Below are 21801 nucleotides of genomic sequence, written 5' to 3' on the forward strand. Positions count from 1 at the left end.
TCACTAACTCCATTATATGTCTAAATATTTTGCAAAGAAAATATTCATTGAGTGTTTATTTCCTTCATCTTCCTTTATGCCATTATAATAAAAGTACACATTTGCTTTGTTAGTAATCTGGTACCTCTTTTTTTCCCTCTTTTTCCAAACAAGAAACTGCATATGTCACCAAAATGTCTATGACCTTAAGAAAAAAAAACCTCAGAACCCTTCAAACTTAAACTAGTTTGATAAGAGAAACAAGTATAAGACAGATAAAAAGCAAAACAAGGGGTTTAAAGCAACTGAATTTGTGAAAAATTTTGAGATGGAGAGTAATTATATGGTTTTATTATTGTATTATTGAAAATAAGGGAAGAGAAAATGCTAGAGAAAGATACTCAATATCTTACGTAAGGGACATGGCGAATAGGTGTAACACAAATTGACTGTTTCAGCTGCTCCCACACTCTCCCATCTCATCAAAAAAAAGACAGCAGTATTTCTCATGTATGTGTGATTCTTACCTCCCCCCAAAATCCGATTTTATCTTTTTTAAAAAGTTGCAAAAATATTCAGAGTAATTCCATGTCTTATATTTTCCTCTCGCTTTCTTTTTTCCAAAGACTGAGGTGGACAAAATCTGACCCACAGTCCAGATGTGGCCTGCGCCAAGCATTTCTCACGCCCACCTGGCTAATTAGCAGTGTGTGCATACTTACAGCAGGCAGCTTGAGTTCAGTTACCCCTCCCCTCACCTTGCTCCATCCTGCAGCGGAGCTGCTCCTAGAATTCTCCTGCTAGCTGTGCAGGTGGGGGGGGGGAGTACTGAAGTCAGAGTGTCCCCCTCTGTAGAGCAGGGGTTGGGGAGAGGGAGACGCACGCCAAGCTGCTCCAGTCTGAAGCATGTATGGTAAGCAGTGTCTCACGTAAGATGAGCACTTGAGTGGCCACTCAGGAGAGATTCCAGGGCCACTTGGCTGATGAGCAGAGCGCCCACAGCCGGCGGCAGCAGCTCTTTCTCCTGGTGGTGCACATCCACACCTAACCTCAGTGCACAGAACAAAATGTATTCTGCACAGGAATGGAAAAAAATTAGAGGAAACATTAATGGTAAGTGATTCAGAGTGCTTGTCTTAAGAGGCAGTGCATAGTTTCAAAAATGTCAGTGCTCACTCCCACACACATACACTACCCCCCCTTACTCCATCTCTGCAGACCTGGAGGGGGGTAAGGAGACAACAAAGCAGGACAGTTTTCCTTTTATTAAAGAGACAGAGCTTGATTTGGGAATTATGTCAAGTCATACTTGTTAACACTTTTACTACATCAATTTGCTCACACAAAATAAGCTATTAGCAATATCAAATGAGACAGGATTGGACAATAAATTAAAAAAAATGTCTAACTCTCATTAAGTTCAAAACTGAGAAGGTGAATAGTACCTGCGAGTCCGTGGAGGCTTTGGTGGAGGAGAGTCCAGTTTCTCAAGATTTATAGAACTGACAGTTTTTTCTGCACTAGTTTCATTCTGCCAAAAAAATAAATTCAACTACATTTTATTCAAAGTTGAAAGAATCAAAACCAGAACTTAATACATATATGTCTATCTGTTCCTGAAACAAACTGAGGCTTTAAAAAAAACAAACTTTAAAAAAATCATGGGATGACAACAGCAAATTACTGCCAGTTTACACTTCAGCTTCCAATTTAAGCATAGATTACATACTAGGGATATTGAGTGTAAACGATTAACAGTTAAACCAATAAGTAGATGCTTATTGGTTAACTGTGTTGGTTACACCCAGTGAAGCCACCTCCTCGGGAGCTGGACAGGCAAGGGCTATCCAGCTCTGCTCCCGGGGAGGTGCTGCTGCAGGCTCTGCAGTATAAAGCTTAGCTGAGCTTTATATTGCTGAGCCTACAGCATGTGTAACCATGTAACCACTGAGATTTTCAGCAGCTACATGATTACCCTACTACATGAATTTTAACATCCATAATACATATATTTTATTTATGAAGCACACCTCTCCCCCAAAAAAGCACTCCAAGGGAATTAAGACAAGTATCTTAAAAGGACACTAATTTACAATCCACTTCAGAACATTTTTTACTATTATTCAGGATTGCATATACCCAATCTCAAAAAAATATCTTTTACTTTATTTATAAAGTGAGCCATATGAAAAAATACTTCATGTATTTGACAGCAATGAGTGTGTAGTGAGTCTGTTTCGCTTATATAATCAATTTTCCATTTGGGAGAAGGGATCTTTTTCAAACCACAAAACGAAAACACAAATTGTAAGAGGGATTCAATAGGAGGGAGTAGTATACAAGATAATGCAGTTGCCCCTGAAATGACTAATTTTCAAGTTGACAGTATCCCTTTGTATTTAAACAAAGTTTAAGAAATATTTCCTTCCTTACATAGCAAGCTATTGCTGAAGGAAAACATTTTACTTTTTTGTAAATAAATTTATTATTCAAGTTAACTAACTAGAATTGCACCAGGTACACACACAAAACTAGTACTAGTTTTCATGTACAGAGTTGCATTTAACTATGTGTATCACAATTATGAATACAAGTTTAGAAATTAGCATTACTAAAAATAGGATACACAATATTTTTGAAAAGTGGTCTTCTGGGAGCCAACTTGTGAAAGTTTTCTTTTAAAAGAGACATTATCAGCATCTCAGAAACATCATTTATACCCAGAAATATGACATTAATTTCAAATGATAAGCCTATCACTCCTAACTCAGTCAGATGTGGTCCAGAGCATATATGACCTACTATGGGTCTTCTGATGGCATTTGGCCTATTTAAACAAGTAGCTAACAGTCTCTTACAATGTGGTTGGCTGCCAGCTAGAATACCACATTTTCTAAACGGTACCTTTGGTACCAATTCCAGAAGACAGCAGAAGGATTGACATCTGACTGAGCCCCTACCTCCACCCATGGCAAGAGACTGAGCCATCCTGGTGAGTCTGTTGGGAAGCTTACATTTCCATATTAAAGAAAATCTAAATTACAGCTAGTTCTACTACTTCATCCACCAAAGAGAAGGACAGATGGAGGTATTAAGAGAAAACTCATAGCCTTCTTAATCAGATTATTCGCTTCAACAAACCATTTGCCTTCTTTCCTACACAGACATTATTGCACTTCACAGCAGTAAACAAGTTTAAAGGAGCAAGGAATCTGTTTCAAAATAAGAACAAAGAATATTAGCCCACCATTCTCTAATTTAGCTATTGACTTACATAAACTGTTTATGAAATAATATGCTGGTTATTGACTAAAACAGTGATCTGGCCAATGGTAATGCATGGCTATCCTGAAGGTACTCCTCATTTTCCTTACTGTGGTAGGGCTCTTCCCTTTTAGAAGATAATTATCTGCATAGCAGTTGTAAAACACCAGAAGGCTTTCACATGAGATGTGTGCATGCCCTATTTTGGCTCAAGGAACAGTCTAAATCAGAATTCTGAAGGGAATGCAAAATCAACTTTCCTGACCAAAGAGATTTGCTACAGCAACAACTACTCATATTAAATCTAAATGGGAAGTAGGCTGTACCCTCGAAAGCTCATGATACCATCTAAATGTTTTGTTAGTCTCTAAAGCGCTGCTAGACTATTCGTTGTTTTTTTAAGTTTTTCCATTATGTAATAGGTACCTTCTTTAGCTATATACCTAAGAGAAGTCAGCAAGGATGAAGATTTGAGATGGACAGTGAAGATGTGTTATATGATCTTCTTTGCTCTCACCTAAGTAGATTGTATCCAAGTACTCATGATATATTCTAATTACCTACAAAACACTTCTTTAAAATAAATGTTAAGGTTGCAAAAATCAAGCACAAAAAAGATTAGGAAATGAAAGAATGAAGGTGGTCAGTACAAATTTAATACAGACCTTTTCTATAGATGCAGGATATGTCTAGTTACATGATGACATACTATTTCTACAGGACCTCTCCCTTATTTTGTAAGATCTCTTTGTAGTTCAGCTGTAACATGCACTTGCAGCGTGGTTCCCTGCCCCTTCCCAGTGTTTGTAACTAGGCTTATGAATGTGGTTGTGTCTTTGAGCTAACAAACTTAAGTCTTTTAGCTCAAACAGCAGAATTTAAAGACTTTAGAGAAAGGATTCCCAGAAGCATCGCATTTAAAGATTCCTGACCAGGAATGCAAAACACAAGCTTCTTTTAAAACTCGTAGTTCAAATCTATAGTTTGATTCAGAAGTTGCATGTGTTTATTAAAGATTAGTGAGTCTAATAAGTCTTTCCCAGGAGTCATTCTTTCATGCAATCTCTTGTAAGTAATAGACAGTCCTATTGTCATCATAAAGGCAGAACATCCTCCAAGTTTGAATTCTTTTAAGCAGCAGTTTAGCTTTTAAACCAGAAGGTGAAAAACAAAAATATACCAACATAACCAATAAGGTAAAGCCTATGAAGAGCAATATGCTTTACACAATGCCTCAAATGTCAAGAAATTATAACTGCCCCAACGATGGAAGAAAATTCCAGGAGGCAAGACCTCCCACTGAAGAATTCCCAAACTCTAAAAAAGGTTCCGTATGCAGGAGTCTAAACCACACAGTTTAAGTTTCTGTATTACTTTGAAAATATAATTGTATTATGGTATCCATAATTGAATTATTCTGTCATTTTTACAGGAAGACATGCAGGAGAAACCCAAAAAGGAAATGGTAGGGTCATTGTATGACAGAGAAAGTAATGTACTTAGTAGAACAAGACCTTGCATTAGTGACTAACATTGGTAAAACATGTATTAAGCCCCATGAACTTATTTTTCCAAGACTAGCATCAAAATTCAGCCACCAATTTTCTCAGAAATATACTTTATTGCATACAGCTGTATGCAATAATTTTCTCTCTCTCTTAAACACAAACAGGAAGATATATACCACCTCAAACTGCTTCCCCATTGGTAGCCCATCCCTGACAGCAATGACTCACTCTCAGATCATGGAGATATTTTTATAAATCACAGGCTCTTTGGGATGCATCAGGCTGCATCAAATAGCAATCTGTTTAAATTCCCTATGGGTGGATCTCCTTAGTCTTCCCTAAAAAAGTAAGTCATTCACCCTGCAGCACAATTAGATGACATCTCACTGGTTGGTGACTATTTGCCTGCTGTGCCACTTGCAGATGCTGAAGGGAAAAGGGATAAAGAGCTTTGGGCTCAAGTAATTTAAGACTCTGAACATTATTTAATCAGCTGTACTTCAATTTTCTAGGGAGAGATTTGCTCATATCTCTTGCCTGGAGTCCCTGTATAGAGGCGAAGAGTAGAATATACAAGCTTGCCTTTTCTCAACTTGGAGTTAGTCCCTTCACAACAGGGTTGGATTCACTTTAATGGAGCAATATGTAGGGATTTGTAATAGTACAGTAGTACAACCTTACCTTATCTGTTCAACAGATTAACAGAGATTTTGTTACTCTGCTATTAAATCAGCACTACATTTCTTTAACATAATACAATCTTTTAAAAGTACTATTAAAATTAAGTTTTAATTGTGAGGGCCTCAGATATTTCAAAATGAGTTTTTGCTTACTTTGCCTATCCTGAATTAGACAGTTTCTATTGCAGCAACACCCTAACTCCACAATCCCATTGTAATAAGTTCTGTTCAAACACATAGTCCCTTGACTCCAAAACTGGATATTACTCCTGGTTTTAGGGTCCTCTCTACTCCTAGTAGCATTTCTTTATACATTATATATGATATATATGGAGATACACCTGTCTCACAGAACTGGAAGGGACCTTGAGAGGTCATCAAGTCCAGTCCCCTGCCCTCATAGCAAGACCAAGTACCATCCCTAACACAACACCCAATACCCATGCCTTTAAAAAGTTTTAAATCTTCACATCTGAATTACAGGCAGTCCCCGACTTACGCGGATCCGACTTATGAAGCGGCAGCCGCGGCGGGTCCCGCGCCTCTGAGGCTTTGCCAGAGCAAAGCCTCAGACGCGCGGGGAACCGCTGCCGCTACGGCTCTGCTCCCCGTGTCCCTGGTCTGCTGGGGGGGGGGGGCGTAGCTAGTGTGCCCCCCCCCCAGCAGACCAGGCTTTAGTTTTGGACCCTGGGGCAGAGCAGCTGGGGCGCTGCCGATTGGTCCTGCAGCGCCGCTCTGGGCACTACTGGACCAACCCGGCAGCACCCCAGCTGCTCTGCCCCAGGTCCTGATTCAGCCGCTGCTGGTCAGTTTCAGCAGCGGCTGAATCAGGACGCCTGGGGCAGAGCAGATGGGGTGCTGCTGGGTTGGTCCAGTAGCACCGAGGAACGGCGCTACTGGAGCAACCCAGCAGCACCCCAGCTGCTCTGCCCCAGGCGTCCCCAAGTCAGCTTCTGCTGAAACTGACCAGCGCTGACTACAGGAAGCCCGAGGCAGAGTTGCTCTGCCCCGGGCTTCCTGGAATCAGCTGCTGATCAGTTTCAGCAGCAGCTGACTTGGGGACGCCTGGGGTTCTTAAGTTGATTCTGTATGTAAGTCAGAACTGGCGGTCAGTTTCAGCAGCCGCTGAATCTGGACGCCAGTTCCAACTTACATACAGATTCAACTTAAGAACAAACCTACAGTCCCTATCTTGTACGTAACCCGGGGACTGCCTGTACTTTTAGAACTCCGTATCTACCTGATTTCAGTCTCTCCTTCAGAGTTTTCTTACCAATGTTCAGTTAGGGATGCTAAAAAGCTGCTTTTTTGGGGGGAGGGTAAACATAACCACAGAAAATTTGAGCAGTTACATGTTTACATGCAGGGATGGGAGGCAGCGCTATGGGAGCCGGTGTGTGTGGGGGGAGCCGGATTTCAGTAGGTTTTCCCCTGAAGAGCACTGGCTCCCAGGGAGCTGCCAACCCCTCCACACTGCTGCCCCCACCTGTATCGGAGGCAGCAGCGCTCCCGGGGTGGGGGGTTGGGGAGGGAGCCAGTGCTCAGGGGGTGACAGCTTTTAAGTAGGTTCCCCAAGAGCACTGGCTCTCAGGGAGTCCCTGCCCCTCCACTCTGCTGTCCCCCCACCATGAGCACTGGCTCCCGCTCCTCCCTCTCCCCTCCCACCCCAGCTGCTGCCTCTGCTACAAGCAGGGGGATCTAGCAATGAAGAGGGGCAGGCAGCTTTCAGAGCTACAGAGGCAGCAACGCAGGTGGATAGGTGGTCTTGCATGTAATCATGACAGTTAACCATGTACACTGTCATATCCCTATTTTCAGTGTTCAAAGATATTTCTGTTATCATTTCTGACCTATATATTCACACACACATATTGTGATGCTATATGGAATATATGAAAAACTTCATAATATTGTTGATACCGCTATTGTAAAATCGCAAGAAATCTGTCCAGATATTCCATGTGAGGTATCTGCAAAAAGGTTATAATTTGTCTCGTTCTTGTTGATATGTTTGTATCACCTTTATATGACAAGTTATAGGTACGTATGGTGTATCTATTTCAATACTTGTTCTGTTTGTCTGGGTGACACCCCCAGACAGATTGGCATCAGCACTACCTAGCTCACGGGTGGCCAAATTCTAGCCTGGAAGGCCTCCACCTCCATGTTTATCTATGCCTCTGCAGGTATCGCAGGTTTGCAGCTCATTGGCTGTGAATTGCCATTCAGGGCCAATGCAAATATTGGGAAGCAGCATCCTGGTCCACAACACTTCCCGCTGCTCACATTGGCCAGAAAAAGCAATTCATAGCCAACTGGAGCTGCAATCCTCCAATACTTGTGGAGGTGAAGATAGTAGTGGTGGCCGGCCAGGGACTAATCCTGTGGGCTGCCGGTTTTTTATTGCCCACCCCTGACCTAGTCTGTCTGATGACCCATCAAGGATCATCAGCTGTATAAATAAGCCCTTACCAAACTCACAACTGTAAAAAATGCATCATGAAACTTAGTCTTGTATGCTTTTGTATAAAGACCAGTGTTTTTCAAACTGGGCTTCCTGACCCAAGTCATATTGCCACCCTTCCTTCTGTGCTGCCTTCAGAGCTTCACTGCCAGAAAACAGTGCCTAGCTCTTAAGGCAGCAGTGCATATGGATGGCAATACCATACTACCCTTCCTTCTGTGTTGCTACCCTGAAAGCTGGCTGCTGGAATGTGATGGCTGCTGACTGAGAGGGCCCAGCTCTACAGGCTGCAACTCAAATAAATAAGGGTAGCAGTACTATGCCTTGGCATCCTTACTTCTCACTGTTGCTTTTCAAGATGCTGCCATCAGAGCTAGGAAGTTGGAAAGAAGGTGATGTTGCCTTATACATTGAAAAAGTATATACTTGGATTGAGGTTGACATAGAAATAGGAGACAGACTTGCTAAGAACCCCTGGGTACGGATAAAAGGGGCAAAAAACAAAGATCATGTCATGGTAGGAGTCTATTACAGACTACCTACCCAGGAAGAAAATGCGGATGAGGCCTTTTTTAAAACTACAGGTTGAACCTAGCTGGGACAATCCTGAACAAGGGGATTTGCCAGACCAGGGGTGGTCCCTCCCCCCCTGGCCTGTGCTGCCATCAGGTTAGGGCTCCAGCCTGCCCCTGCAGCTGCCCCAGCCCACCAGGGCTCTCTAGATGCTGTCAGCCCTGCTGCTCCCAGGCCTGGAGCACCACAGCCAGAGCTCCACAGACAGGGCTGGAGGTCTGCAGCTGCCAGGCTTGGCAACTGGGACACAGCTCTGCAGCCGCCTCAATCCGCAGCTGTGCAGCCAGGGCTGGGGCAAAGGGCCAGGGAAGAGCTCCCTGGCTGCTGCTGGGACCAAAACTCCCCGCTGTGCCAGACTACAGTTGTTGCGGAACCAGGGAGTGCCAGTTAAGGGAGGTACAACCTGTAATAAATATATCCAAAGCACGTGACTTGGTGATGAGGGGGGACTTCAACTACCTACACATCTGTTGGGAAAATAACACAGCGGGGCAGAGATTATCCCACAAAATTCTTGAAATATATGGGTGAATTTTTTATTTCAGAAGGTGAAGAAAGTTACTGGGAGAGGAAGCTGTCCTAGATTAGATTTGGCAAATAGAGAGGAACTAGTGGAGAATTTTAAAGTGGAAGGCAGCTTGGATGAAAGTGATCATGAAATGGAGGAGTCCATGCCTCTAAGGAATGACAGGAGAGAGAACAGGAAAAAAAAATAAGTATAGACAACGCCAAAGAGGCATTATAAAGGGCATAAGAGCAAACTATTCCACTGCGTATGAAAGAAGGAAGCAAGGCAAGAGACCAAACTGACTTAACCAGGAGATCTTCAATGATCTAAAGAAAAAAAAATGTTAATTAAAATTTAAGAGTGCTACAAAAAAAAATGGAAACAAGGTCAAATTACAAAGGACGAATATAAATGAACACCACAAATAAGTAGGGAAACTTAGAATGGCCAAAGCACAAAATGTCTCTAGCTAGTTAGTTCTCAAAGGGTAACAAGAAAACATTCTACAAATACATCAGAAGCAAAAGAAAGACCAAGGAAGGGCTCATTATGCATCAAAGACGGAATAACATAAAAAGTGGAAACAGCAGAGGTGCTTACTGAATTCTTTGTTTCGGTTATCACCAAAAACATTGGTAGCAACTGGATGCTTAACAGTGAATCCCCTTGAAAATAGGTAGGCACAGAAGCTAAAATAGGGAAAGAACAAGTTCAAAATTACTTAGACAACTTAGAGGTCTTCAAGTCACCAGGTCCCAATGAAATGCATCCTAGAATATTCAAGGAGCTGACTGAGGAGATGAGAGCCATTATATTTGAAAAGTCATCAAAGACTGAAGAAATTCCAGAAAACTGGAAAAGGGCATATATAATGACCATCTGTAAAAAGGGAAATAAGGACAACCCAGGAAATTACAAACCAGTGGAACCAGGAAGAATAAGAGAGCAAATAATTAAGGAATACATTTGTAAACATCTAGAAAATAATGAGGTGACTAGTAACCGTCAGCATGGATCCATAAAAAACAAATGATGTCAAACCAACCTGATAGCTTTCTTTGATAGGATAACAAGCCTTGTGTATAAGCAGGAAGCAACAGATGCATTATATCTAGATTTAGTAAGGCATTTGATACAGTATCACATGACCTTCTCAGTAACAAAATAAGGAAATATAACCTAGATGGAGCTACTCTAAAGGTTAGATAACCATTCCCAGAGAACACTTATCAATGGTACACAATCATGCTGAACGAGCATAACAAGTGGATTTCCATAGGAATCCACTTTGGGTCCAGTTCTATTCAATATCTTCATCAATGATTTAGATAATAACATAGATAGTACACTGATAAAATGTGCAGGTATCAGGTTTGGAGGAGCTGCAAATTCTTTGGAAGGTAGGATTATAATTCAAAATTATCTGGACAAGCTGGAGAAATGGTTTGAGGTAAACAGGATAAAATTAAATAAGGACATATGCAAAATACTCCAATCAACTGCACACATACAAAATGGAAATTGACTATCTAGGAAAGAATATCATGGAAAGACATTTAAAGGTTATAGGGGACCACAAGCTAAATGTGAGTCAGTGTGACACTGTTGCAAAAAAAGCAAAAAAGCAAAAAAAGCAAATTTTGGATGTATTAACCGGAGTTCAGTAAGCAAGACACGAGAAGTAATTATTCTGATGTACTCCGTGTTGATTAGGCCTCTGCTGGAGTATTATATCCGGTTCTGGGCACTACATTTCAGGAAAGACATGGACAAATAGGAGAAGGTCCAGAGAAGAGCAACAAAAATTACTGAAGGCCTAGAAAAAGAGGAAGACTGAAAGATCTGTGTTTGTTTAGTCTGGAAAAGAGAAGACTGAGGGGGACATGGCAACAGCTTTCTAAGTACCTAAAAGGTTTTTACAAGGAGGAAGGAGAAAAAAAAATATTCTTGTCTCTCGATAGAACAAGCATCAATGGGCTTAAATTGCAGCCAAGCAATGTATAGGTTGGACATCAGGTAAAACTTCCTGTAAGGGTGGTTAAATGCTGTATTAAATTGCCTAGCAAGGTTGTAGAATCTCCATCATTGCAGATTTTTGAGAGCAGGTTAGACGAACACCAGTCAATGGTGTAGGTACTGCTTGGTCCTGCCATGACTGCAGGGGATTGTACCTGATGACCTCTCGAGGTTCCGTCCAGTTCTATGAGTTTATGATTCTAAGCTTTCATATAACTGCTAGGCATCTTTTTAGTTTAACCTGAAGTACATCAAATCTGCATAGAAATATACTGTGACAGCAGAAGTACCTATCCTAGGATGTATGCATTTTATATTAAGAGACAATTTAGGTCTAATTCAGAACAATGAACTTGAACTCAAACCAAAACAGCTCAAAGCCTATACTTCCAGTGAAACTAGTGAAAGCATTAAAAAATGTACCCAGTCTACCATTTTTATTATCTGCCAGGTTTCCCTAGACATGACCAAAGCAGACCGAGTTTGTTTCTTCTTAAACTGCTTAAACACATTAACACCCATCCCTATCCTTATTGGGGCTGTTGGATCACCAAGTAATGTGTTCTACAAGTGAAAGATTGATCATCATCTTATGCTACCCTTCTTCCTATACTAATACCAGGTGTTACCTGAGTGAATAGATGCACCCTTATTGACAGTATGAACTGTAAGACATGCTATTTAAAGTTTCAGAAATGAAAAAAGCAGCCACTACTACTTTATGGTCTTGGCATAACTTGGCCTGCTCAGAAATGACATACATAACCAGATGGGGAAGATTCACCGATTCAGGAAGAAAAGAAAATGTTTCCAGTTTCTGAACCCTTCCCTGAGATGGGGAATCACACCATTCCAAATGTGCGCGCGCACAATTCACTGAGATGGGAATCTAAGAACTATTAACGACAAGTGAGACATTTTCAGGCCTGTTTCCATCTGCATCCTATAGAGACTTTGCTTTATCTCCATGTCTGTTCATTCAGGCAATGAGTTTAATATTAGTAGATATGCTGCTATCACCACCACTTTGGATGAGGCCCTATACTGTAAACAAAGGGTCACAAATCTGAGTGATCGCTGGTAATGTCAGACACTTGGAACAGTAGACATATTTTCTTCCCTCAGACTTCAATATATCAACCCAAATGCCACACCTCAACCCAAAGACCCAGCCCTGAGCCCTCTCCACCAACATAGCTCCCTATTAGACTCCACACTCCAACCCTAAGCCACCTTCTGCACCCCAACTCCCACCCACATCCCACCCCTATTTCCTGCCCTGGGCCCACTCCCACAATCCAAAGCCCCTGGATTCAGTTTGGGGCCCCATCCTGAACTCCAAACACCGTGTCCCCAGCCCCAGCCCAGAGCCCATACCCCCAGCTGGAACCTTTACCCCCCCCCCAAATCTGGCCCCCTGCCCATGCTGAACCCCTCAGCCTCACCCACACCACAGATCATCTATGTGCAGAATTAATTTTATGTGCACCAATATGGAGGTGATGTGTCGCACATCCTCTCCATATGGGTGCACAAACAAAATTAGTTCCACACATGGACAAAAAAATTAGAGGGAACACTATCTCTGTTAGGGTCCAGCATCCCAACACAGAACGTACCCAACAATATTCCCTCTATTCTTGTCCAGCCATATGTGGAATGCATTTTTATGTATAGCAAGATATGTGAAAATGTGCACAAGTAGAAACAAAACACCTAGTTATGGGCACTTTGCTAATCAGCTTGAAAGCATATGAATTTCTCCTGAGCAGCCACACAAATTCACAGCTTACAGTAACATTGGTACCAATATTTTCCTCCAAGGAGCAGAATAAGGTTCCCGCACATCACCAAAGGAAGAGCTCGTGGAGGTTGGAATTCTCTGGGACTTGAGAGGGGAGAAAAATAATGCTTTAAGTATGGAGTCTGCACAAACCTTGTGTACACAGTGGTCATTCCCTACTGTAAGGTTTCCCCTCTGCAAAAAGCAGTAGTCTGGGAAAGCAAATGGACACGCCTATGCCATCACAAAGTTCCTGTGTAGAAACAATACTTGCAAGAGATGGATTGAATTCAAAGCAGAGGTATTCAAATTGTGAGGCACAATGAGATTATCAAGGAGAAAAGAGGATGTGACTAGTGCTGGGGAGAACCTGGTGCTAAGCAAAGTTTTAAAAGAAGCTGATGTATAAGGTTGCAGCACCATTCAGGTTGGTCCACTTGCCCCTTTCACTGTAGCCAAGCAATGAGGGATATAGGAGCTTCTGATGCCTGATATGAGCTTGATCTCCAGTCCCACCCATCCTGACTTTCCCTCCTCATTGAGTAAGGGCTTGCTCTTCAGGCCCATGCCTGGCAGATACAAATATATCTAAACAAAAACATGATGCTTGTGATAATTGCTAACATTCATAGAAAATGCTATCACCTAACCCAGTACTCCGATCTCCACATTTAACTAGTTTAAATTGTAAGCCCTTAACACACTGCTGTATTTTAAAACACAGTGGCTGTGTCTACACTGGGCCACTTATTCCAGAAAAGCAGCCGCTTTTCCCGGAATAAGCTGCGAGCTGTCTACACTGGTCCCTTGAATTTCCGGAAAAGCAGTGACGATTTACTGTAAGAAATCAGCTGCTTTTCCGGAAAAACTATGCTGCTCCCGCTCGGGCAAAAGTCCTTTGTCTGGAAAACTGTTCTGGAAAAGGGCCAGTGTAGACAGCACAGTAGTCTTTTCCGCAAAAAAGCCCCAATCGCAAAAATGACGATCGGGGCTTTTTTCCAGAAAAGCGCGTCTACATTGGCCACGGACGCTTTTCCAGAAAAAGGGCTTTTCCGGAAAAGCATCCTGCCAATGTAGACGCTCTTTTTCTGGAAATACTTATAATGGAAAACTGTTCCGTTTTAACCATTTCCGGAAAAAGGTGCCAGTGTAGACACAGTCAGTGAGGGGGGAAAAAAAGGGAAAATGGAAAGTTAATTTGTCCATTCAAGAGTTTTGAAAATTAATGAAAATTAATGAACTGTTATGCCTTTCCCACCTTTACTTGTAACCAGAAGACGTACCTGGCATTGCTTGGGTCCTTAACTCAATTTGTGTTTTTTTTGGGGGGGGTGAGGGGGGAGAAAATCAAATAAAAACGTACATACTTCATTTAAATCATTGTTCTGGGGTGGGGGTAGGAATGATGGGTTCAGTATGCAAGCTGCTGTGTGGCAAGAAGACTGTCCCATCCCTCGCTCACAGCAATAGCTTAGGGCCAGGGGAGAAGTGACTGTCCATGGCTACTGCAGCTCCCACAGGCTCAGGAGGGGGAGAGGTGCATGACCCCTGGCTTGGGCAGGTCCAGGTTCATCTGCCCTCTGTGCTTCCCAACCAAACTGAGGAATGCAGCAAACTGTGCACTTTCCCCTGACCAAGGGAAAACAGACAGCAATGTTCCTATATGAATTGGAGGGGATTTCAGCACCCCTATAAAAAGACACCTGGTATTGGGAGGCTCCCACAGCTAGCCCTTTTCACCTGTCTGGTGATTCTGTCTTTTTTCCTGTATAGTTTTATGAGAAAATCCCATTCCAGGAACATCCCATTTTCTTGGCACAACCAAACCCTTACTTGCTTTAAATTATGGTGAGAGGAAGCTGCACACTAAATTTAGTGGTCCTAGCTCTTACATTTAGAAGGAGATCTTGAATAGACAGAGACAATCAAAAATATATAGTAGATTATTAAACTGGTCAGAGGATAAATTATCGCACTAAAGTTTTTCTTGGATAAACTTTGATTTACATTTTATTTGCTCCCTTTAACTGGCTTTATTCACCACATCATTTTTATAGTTAATATCTAGTAGTCCAGGTGTTGTTTCTCAACAATATTACCACCAGTAGCAGCCAAAGAAAGAACTACCATTGAACCTATTTAGTCCAGCACTTTCTGGTCTGGCAACATCCGTTGTCTGGCATGATTTCAGTTACTAGATGTCTATTTATCATGAGCATGAACAAGTTACCCACAGTCCCATAAAGTTTGTGCAGAGCCACCAGTCCTGGCTCTCAGTGTTCTGTACTGTTATTTAGCTCTAATTTATCCTAAATGTCTTCTGAGAACCCCGTAAGCAGTGGCCGTGTTGGTAATGTTGCTAGACAATATTGACCTCCCGTGGTTCGGCAAATTCTCTGCTTTGGCACACGCCAGATCCAGAGGGTGCCGGACTAGTGAGGTTCAACCTGCTGCTGGAGTTTTACCCTCTTACCTAACCAAGCTAAGAGCAAGATTCTCACATGGGGTGTTTCAAATGCTAAGAGTTGCCTGTCTAAGCTAGAGTTCTACTATTACTAGTAGTACTGGAGTTGCATTCATGATAAGCAGTTAAAAAAATCCCCTTTAAATGTTTAACACAGATAAGTGGCTTTTTGCTTCCAAAATCAATTTGCCAGAGCAAGCAGAGTACAAGCCTGCTAAGAGACATTTACACAGTCCACGTGGCCACAAACAAGAAAGACATTAAATGCTGAACTTATCACCACAAAAATATGTAAGACAAGGTCAAGGACAGAAAGCACAGTAAAACTAAAAACTGTGGGTAAAAAGCTATAACTTTAACTGAAAACCTATATGTCATAGAAAAACATACCACTCCATCAGCAATCTTCCAGTCTGTGACACTCTCATATTTCTGTAGTTGCTTTTCAAACAGTTGTGCTATGGCTCGATGGACAAGTTCATACTGCTCCTATTGTATGCATGTTAAAAATTATGATTAATGTACAAGACTCTTTTAAAAAAAGGGCACAACAAAGTCCAAGTCTACCCTACAGAAAAATATACCTTGGTCTGCACCGCAGAATGTCTTTGTGTCCTCATTTCTTGTATTAAATTGAATACATTGAACTCTTCCGGTATTTTCTGAAATACAGGGTGAAGTTATGTTATTTTCTATAAAACAATAGATCATGAACATAGTGATTTAAAATATGTCAGACCAATTTTTCAAGTAACTACCACAGCATGCCTTACTTCCTTTTTAGAAAGCTGACCCATTCCCTCCATGAAAATAAATCTTACTCGAGTCATTTAGAGCAACAATTCCTTCATAACTGGTATTTAGAACTATTTCACTGAAGGATCACACAAATATTTTGGAGATTGATTCTGAAAATGAGACACTCTTGGTAGAAGCATCTGACACACTGCCATTATGGCAACCTATCATCATAGCTCTTTGCTTAATGATGAACCTAAAAATCTCAATGGGAAATATTAAAACAGGTAACTGCAGAGTGACTAAGATGCTATAAGAAATCCTTTCAGAAAAAATGAGTAAACACACTCTGCAGTGTATTTGTAGACATTGAAAAATATAATCTATGTAATTAATTCAAGAATCAGCACTTCAGATCAGCATTTTGGTCAATGTACTCAAAACTAAGTACTATTTGCATTTTATTGTTTGTCATTTTACCTTAATATACTTAGATTCTGAGACTGGATAGGTTTGGGGTTTTGTTTTGTTGATGTAAGAAAAAGTGCTTTCATAAGTCGTCTAAAGCCAATTTTTAATATACTTCAAACATTTGAAATTTCTGATTCAGTTACTTCTCAGCAAGTTAGAAATTTAATTTTAATCACTGGTATAAAATATGACCTAATTCTACAGTAAGTTATATTACTATAAATCTTCCTTACCCCAGCTTTTAGCAAATTCCATGTATAATCTATGGCACAGATGGCTCCAGTTCTTCCACACCCTGCACTATGGACATAAACAGTTACTCAGTTTTTTGACAACGATTAAGTTACTTTATGTCAGTTTTATAGACTTAATATTTTCATTTTTACAAAATCAAGGTAAAATATCACTACCTACTTAATATGTAAGTCCTCAAATATCTTTGTTAAGCCAGCTCTTAATGTATTTAAACCATGACTATTTTATTGCAAGTATTATGTTTACCTAGCCAACAAAAGAAATGATTTAGTAGAACGTGAAGTATTTTTTCCTGTTCTATATAGTAAAATAATACTACGTAACTGATCTAACAGTTCAAGCACTATAGGATGGCTATGTAGAGGAAAAGACAATATAAAAACTTTACACTTTACATTTATTTTCTTGATAACCTGGTAACACATGCTTTGTGTTGCTTCCTAATCAATGGAACTGACCATCTTTGAAACGATGTTCTCCTTTGAAAAGTGATGAAAAATGGAATAATAGATTTCCATGTGTAAAATGGAATAATAGATTTCCATGTGTATTCTGTCCTAAAATGATTTCTATACCAAGTGTGCTCAGTTTACAAGAGACTTATTTTATACTGAACTCAAAACACAAACTTAGTTTTCTTCCCTACCATGCTTCATAAGCAATAATTAATTTATTATTAAAAGCCTATGCATCTTCATTACATTGATGCAACTGGTTGAAACTTAGTTAGCACTTCTGTTGATGCTCAAGTAGAAGATGCAATTTCACTCTCTCAGCACTAAATAGGACTAAAAAATAGTAAAAACTCTGTCACTAATGTTGGTTGACAACTGAATACACAAAGATAGCACATCTGCTAAATAAAGAGCACGGTTATCATTTCCAAGTAGAAACACACTTGTATACCAGAAAGCATCCCCAAAAGGTTTACAGAATTAACCCCTCCTATATAATTTACATAAACACTGATCACAATCAAAGGCGTGTTCAAAGAATTATATTTAAAGCTGCAAAGTCAATGGTCATATCTATACTTAGGGTTAATTCTCTCCCAATGTACAAAAGAGATTGGAATTCATATATATATATATATATATATATATATATATATATATATATATATATATATATATATATATATCATCTAGATCTAGATCTAGATCTAGATCTAGATCTAGATCTAGATCTAGATCTAGATATAAATAAAAGAGAGAAAGAGAGAAAGAAAGAATATTTTTATTATAGCAGTATATTATTTTATTATTATACCACTATCATAAGTTTTAAAGAAAAAAATGTACTAGAGCTTGATAATAAGGCTCCTAAGTAGCATTTTCATTAAAATGAAGAGTATTAAAGGGAATCCAAATCATACAGATTTATTAATCATAACCTAGTAGATAATATAATTAAATACATACCCTTTAGATATTGCAAGAAGAGTTTAAATTTTGTGGGTCAATAAAGTAAATGTTTGAGTCCTCCAAGAGGTACTGCAACAGCAGCTACAGAGCTGCTGTGGTCTAGGATGTAGGGCTTCAAATATCCAGTTTTTTTGTCAGTGGGGGAGGGAAATTTTCACACTTTTGGGAAGTTCAAATGTTTAGATAGGTGATTTTATCTTTGCTTTTTCTGGTATATTCATTGCTTCTTTAGCATTTATTCTTTTAAGAAATACAATGACAATTGCATAAGCCTCAATTTTATATTATGCTTAATCCTGCACAGATTTAGAAGTCATTCATCAGAGCAACCCAGAACTATTACAATTAATGGATTTGCTAAATGAACACTACTGTAGTCTCATCAACAAGGCAAGAAACCTTACTTGTATATTAAATAAGACTTACTGTTCTGAATTTCAAGCAGATTTGACATTTACATTTAGTGTTTATTTTATGCATCAATGCACTGGCTAAGCAAATAATTTTAGATTTCACAGCATAGCAGAGTTTGTTGATCCTAATCTATCTATTGCATGCTATGAAAATGTATAGGAACATTCTTACTAGGGATGTCACCAAGTAGTTAATGACTAGATTAACTGATAAGCCTATGCTTATTAATTAATCATTTGGACTATTCGCATTCCCCCCAGCTTGCTGCCTCTGTATCAGAGGCAGCAAGTGGGGAAAAGGAGGAAACAGGAACTGGTGGGAGAGGAGCCGGCTTAAAAGCCGGTTCCCCCCCAGCACTGGCTCCACAGTGTTGCCTGCCTCCCCTCCCTCATGCTGCTGACTATCAGAGGCAGCATCGTGGGGGTGAGGAGACGGGGGAGGGGAGGCTGCCGCAAAGCAGTCTCTGCCCATGGTGGGCCACAGCTTGCTAGAGGCTGGTCCCCAACAGAAGCCCCTGTCCATGGGGGATCCGAGCTCCCCACAAAGGCTAGAGCTGCCTCTGTCCACAGGGAACTCGGACCACCCACTTCTCCCCAGCAGCTCTATCTCTGGAGATCTCGTGTCCCCCCCCCCCCCCCCCGACCATGCAATGGTGTTGCTGTATCACGGTCCACGAGGGAAGCTGGTTTTTAAACTAGCTTCACTCATGGACTGGCTCTCAGGAGTAGGACTGAAGAACATTTGGCTGCCAGTCCCATCCCTGGGGACTACACAAGTGTCGGCTAACCACTAAGAATTCATGCAGTTAGTCAACTATTCTATTCTTCGATATCCAACATCCCTTGATTGATATTACTTGATAATAAATATTATTTTTGTAACCATTTTGCTATACATTTCTTTGGCTGTGTTTTGCTTTGCAATAGCACTGCAAAATCAAAAAGTCAGCCTATAACAAGTTGCATGTTTTAATCTGTAATGGTGCTGTAGCCCATGCCAAAAGGGAGGGTTAAAAGCAGGCCAGAGAAAGCCTGTGCAAACCTGGCCAATCATGGCAAGGAGCAGTCAGCAAATCAAGGCCAGGCAGGGTCCTATAAAAGGCTGCATAGCTGAGGGGAGCTCAAAGTCATCATGACCAGCAAGGGAGAAGGAACTGTGCACCAGTAGCAGGGAACCAGCAGCACCTTGTACAGAGAAGTGCTGGGAAAACTCAGGGGAGCTGAAGAAAAGCTCCAGCCTGATACCCTGCCACAAGAGTGTGACATTTACAGATTGCAGTTTGCCCGAAGCAAAAGGGCTAGACTTTGGGGCCACAGTTGGCCACTCAGGTGTTTATGCGGACTCAGGACTGTCAGTATCACCGAAAAGGTGAAGAACCAAGTAGTGGGCACTGCTAGACGACAGTGTCCTGAAGCAGAAACTGCAGACCAAGGGATGCATACAAGTTAACAAATGCATAAAGACCTATTACTTCTTAGCACTTTGTCCGTAAGACATTCTAATACTTCACCTTAGAAACAGCTTTGGCCTTAGTCCTTCACTTGAAGATAGAGATGGCAACCATGGGCTGCATTTTAAGACTATGTAAGGGTATGTCTACACTACCCCGCTAGTTCGAACTAGCGGGGGTAATGTAGTCATCCGCAGTTGCAAATGAAGCCCGGGATTTGAATTTCCCGGGCTTCATTTGCATGAAGCCGGCCGGCGCCATTTTTAAATGCCGGCTAGTTCGGACCCCGTGCCGCGCGGCTACACACGGCACAGACTAGCTAGTTCGGATTAGGCTTCTAATCCGAACTAGCTGTACACCTCAAGAAGCCTAATCCGAACCAGCTAGTCCGTGCCGCGCGGCTACACGCAGCACGGGGTCCGAACTAGCTGGCATTTAAAAATGGCGCCGGCCAGCTTCATGCAAATGAAGCCCGAGAAATTCAAATCCCGGGCTTCATTTGCAACTGCAGATGACTACATTACCCCCGCTAGTTTGAACTAGCGCGGTAGTGTAGACATACCCCAAGTGTTCACTTAGCCATATATTAATGTATACATAATCCTGAATACTGTCTAGAATGATACGGTCTAACAGCGAGCTAAAAGAGTACCATTTCAAAATTAAATACACACATGTAATTCTTGTACCAAACATACAACTTCAAAGAAATATTAAATATTTTTGGTACCTGCAGTGTATACAAATAGGCACATCTTCATGCTCCTGGTATTCTCTCATTAGGCTGATCATGTCCAGAATAGAATCAAAAGATGAAGGAACATCATGATCAGGCCAGTTCACATAATGAAACTGATACACCCTACGAGTTTCCTAAGGGAAAAAATTGATTACAATTGAATTTGTATAAATATATCATCTGCATGATTTATTTTCTGACCAAAAGACTTTCACTGAAAAGACAGCAGATGCTGCATTTAGACAGAGTGAATGGGAAATATTAGACAACATGAAGTAAGATTAAGGGATGAGCAAGACAAGCACAACAGTAGATAAAACAGACGTGGTACTCGGGCTAATATGGAAAATCATGATCTCCAATTTTGTTTTAAAAAAATCATAGATTTCATGTTTTTTTTCCCTGTATAAAGTAAAACTTGTAATCTTAAATTAGGTAAAAATAAGTATTAATTAACAAATTTGTTTAACCCAGTGATTTTCAAAACTTTTTTATGTTTGCAGACCCCTAAAAATTTCAAATAGAGGTGCACATAGTCTGCAAGACCCCAGTGGTCTGTGGACCACAAGCTGAAAACCACTGGTGTAAGCGGTGGGTTTCTAGCGGAGTGCCCCAGGGTTCGGTTCTAGGACCGGTTTTGTTCAATATCTTTATTAATGACCTGGATTAGGGGATAGATTGCACCCTCAGCAGCTGCGTCTAGACTGCCAAGTTTTTCCGCAAAAGCAGCTGCTAATGTAAGATTGTCAGTGTTCTTGCACAAATACTATGATGTTCCCGCTCAGTGATAAGCCCTCTTGCGCAAATGCTTTTGCACAAGAGGGCCAGTGTAGACAGGTAAAAGCTGTTTTGTGCAAAAAAGCCCCGATGGCGAAAATGGCAATTGGAGCTTTCTTGTGCAAAACCACGTCAAGATTGGCACGGACGCTTTTCAGCAAAAAGTGCTTTTGCGCAAAAGCGTCTGTGCCAATCTAGACGCTCTTTTCCGCAAATGCTTTTAATGAAAAAACTTTTCCATTAAAAGCATTTGTGGAAAATCATGGCAGTCTAGACACAGCCAGCAAGTTTACG

At 41.0% G+C, this 21801-nt stretch overlaps 1 protein-coding gene across 3 annotated transcripts in view; it reads right to left on the reverse strand.

Moving 5' to 3' along the window:
* PTPN12 (protein tyrosine phosphatase non-receptor type 12) overlaps positions 1–21801 on the reverse strand; it is a 152013-nt gene that overhangs the window by 58527 nt on the left and 71685 nt on the right. For all 3 annotated transcript variants that reach the window (XR_012903327.2, XM_075926702.2, XM_075926692.2), the window contains exons 8-12: positions 20722–20864; positions 16682–16748; positions 15824–15901; positions 15630–15728; positions 1425–1510 (exon numbers count right to left, since the gene is read on the reverse strand). Coding sequence is in view for 2 of the 3 variants with exons in the window: in XM_075926702.2 (XP_075782817.1) it covers positions 1425–1510; positions 15630–15728; positions 15824–15901; positions 16682–16748; positions 20722–20864 (473 nt within the window). In the remaining variant the exon portion in view is untranslated. The remainder of the gene's footprint in view (positions 1–1424; positions 1511–15629; positions 15729–15823; positions 15902–16681; positions 16749–20721; positions 20865–21801) is intronic.

The sequence above is a fragment of the Pelodiscus sinensis genome, chromosome 1 (genome assembly GCF_052426305.1).
Source record: "Pelodiscus sinensis isolate ZL-2025 chromosome 1, ASM5242630v1, whole genome shotgun sequence".
Classification (NCBI taxonomy): Eukaryota; Metazoa; Chordata; order Testudines; family Trionychidae; genus Pelodiscus; species Pelodiscus sinensis.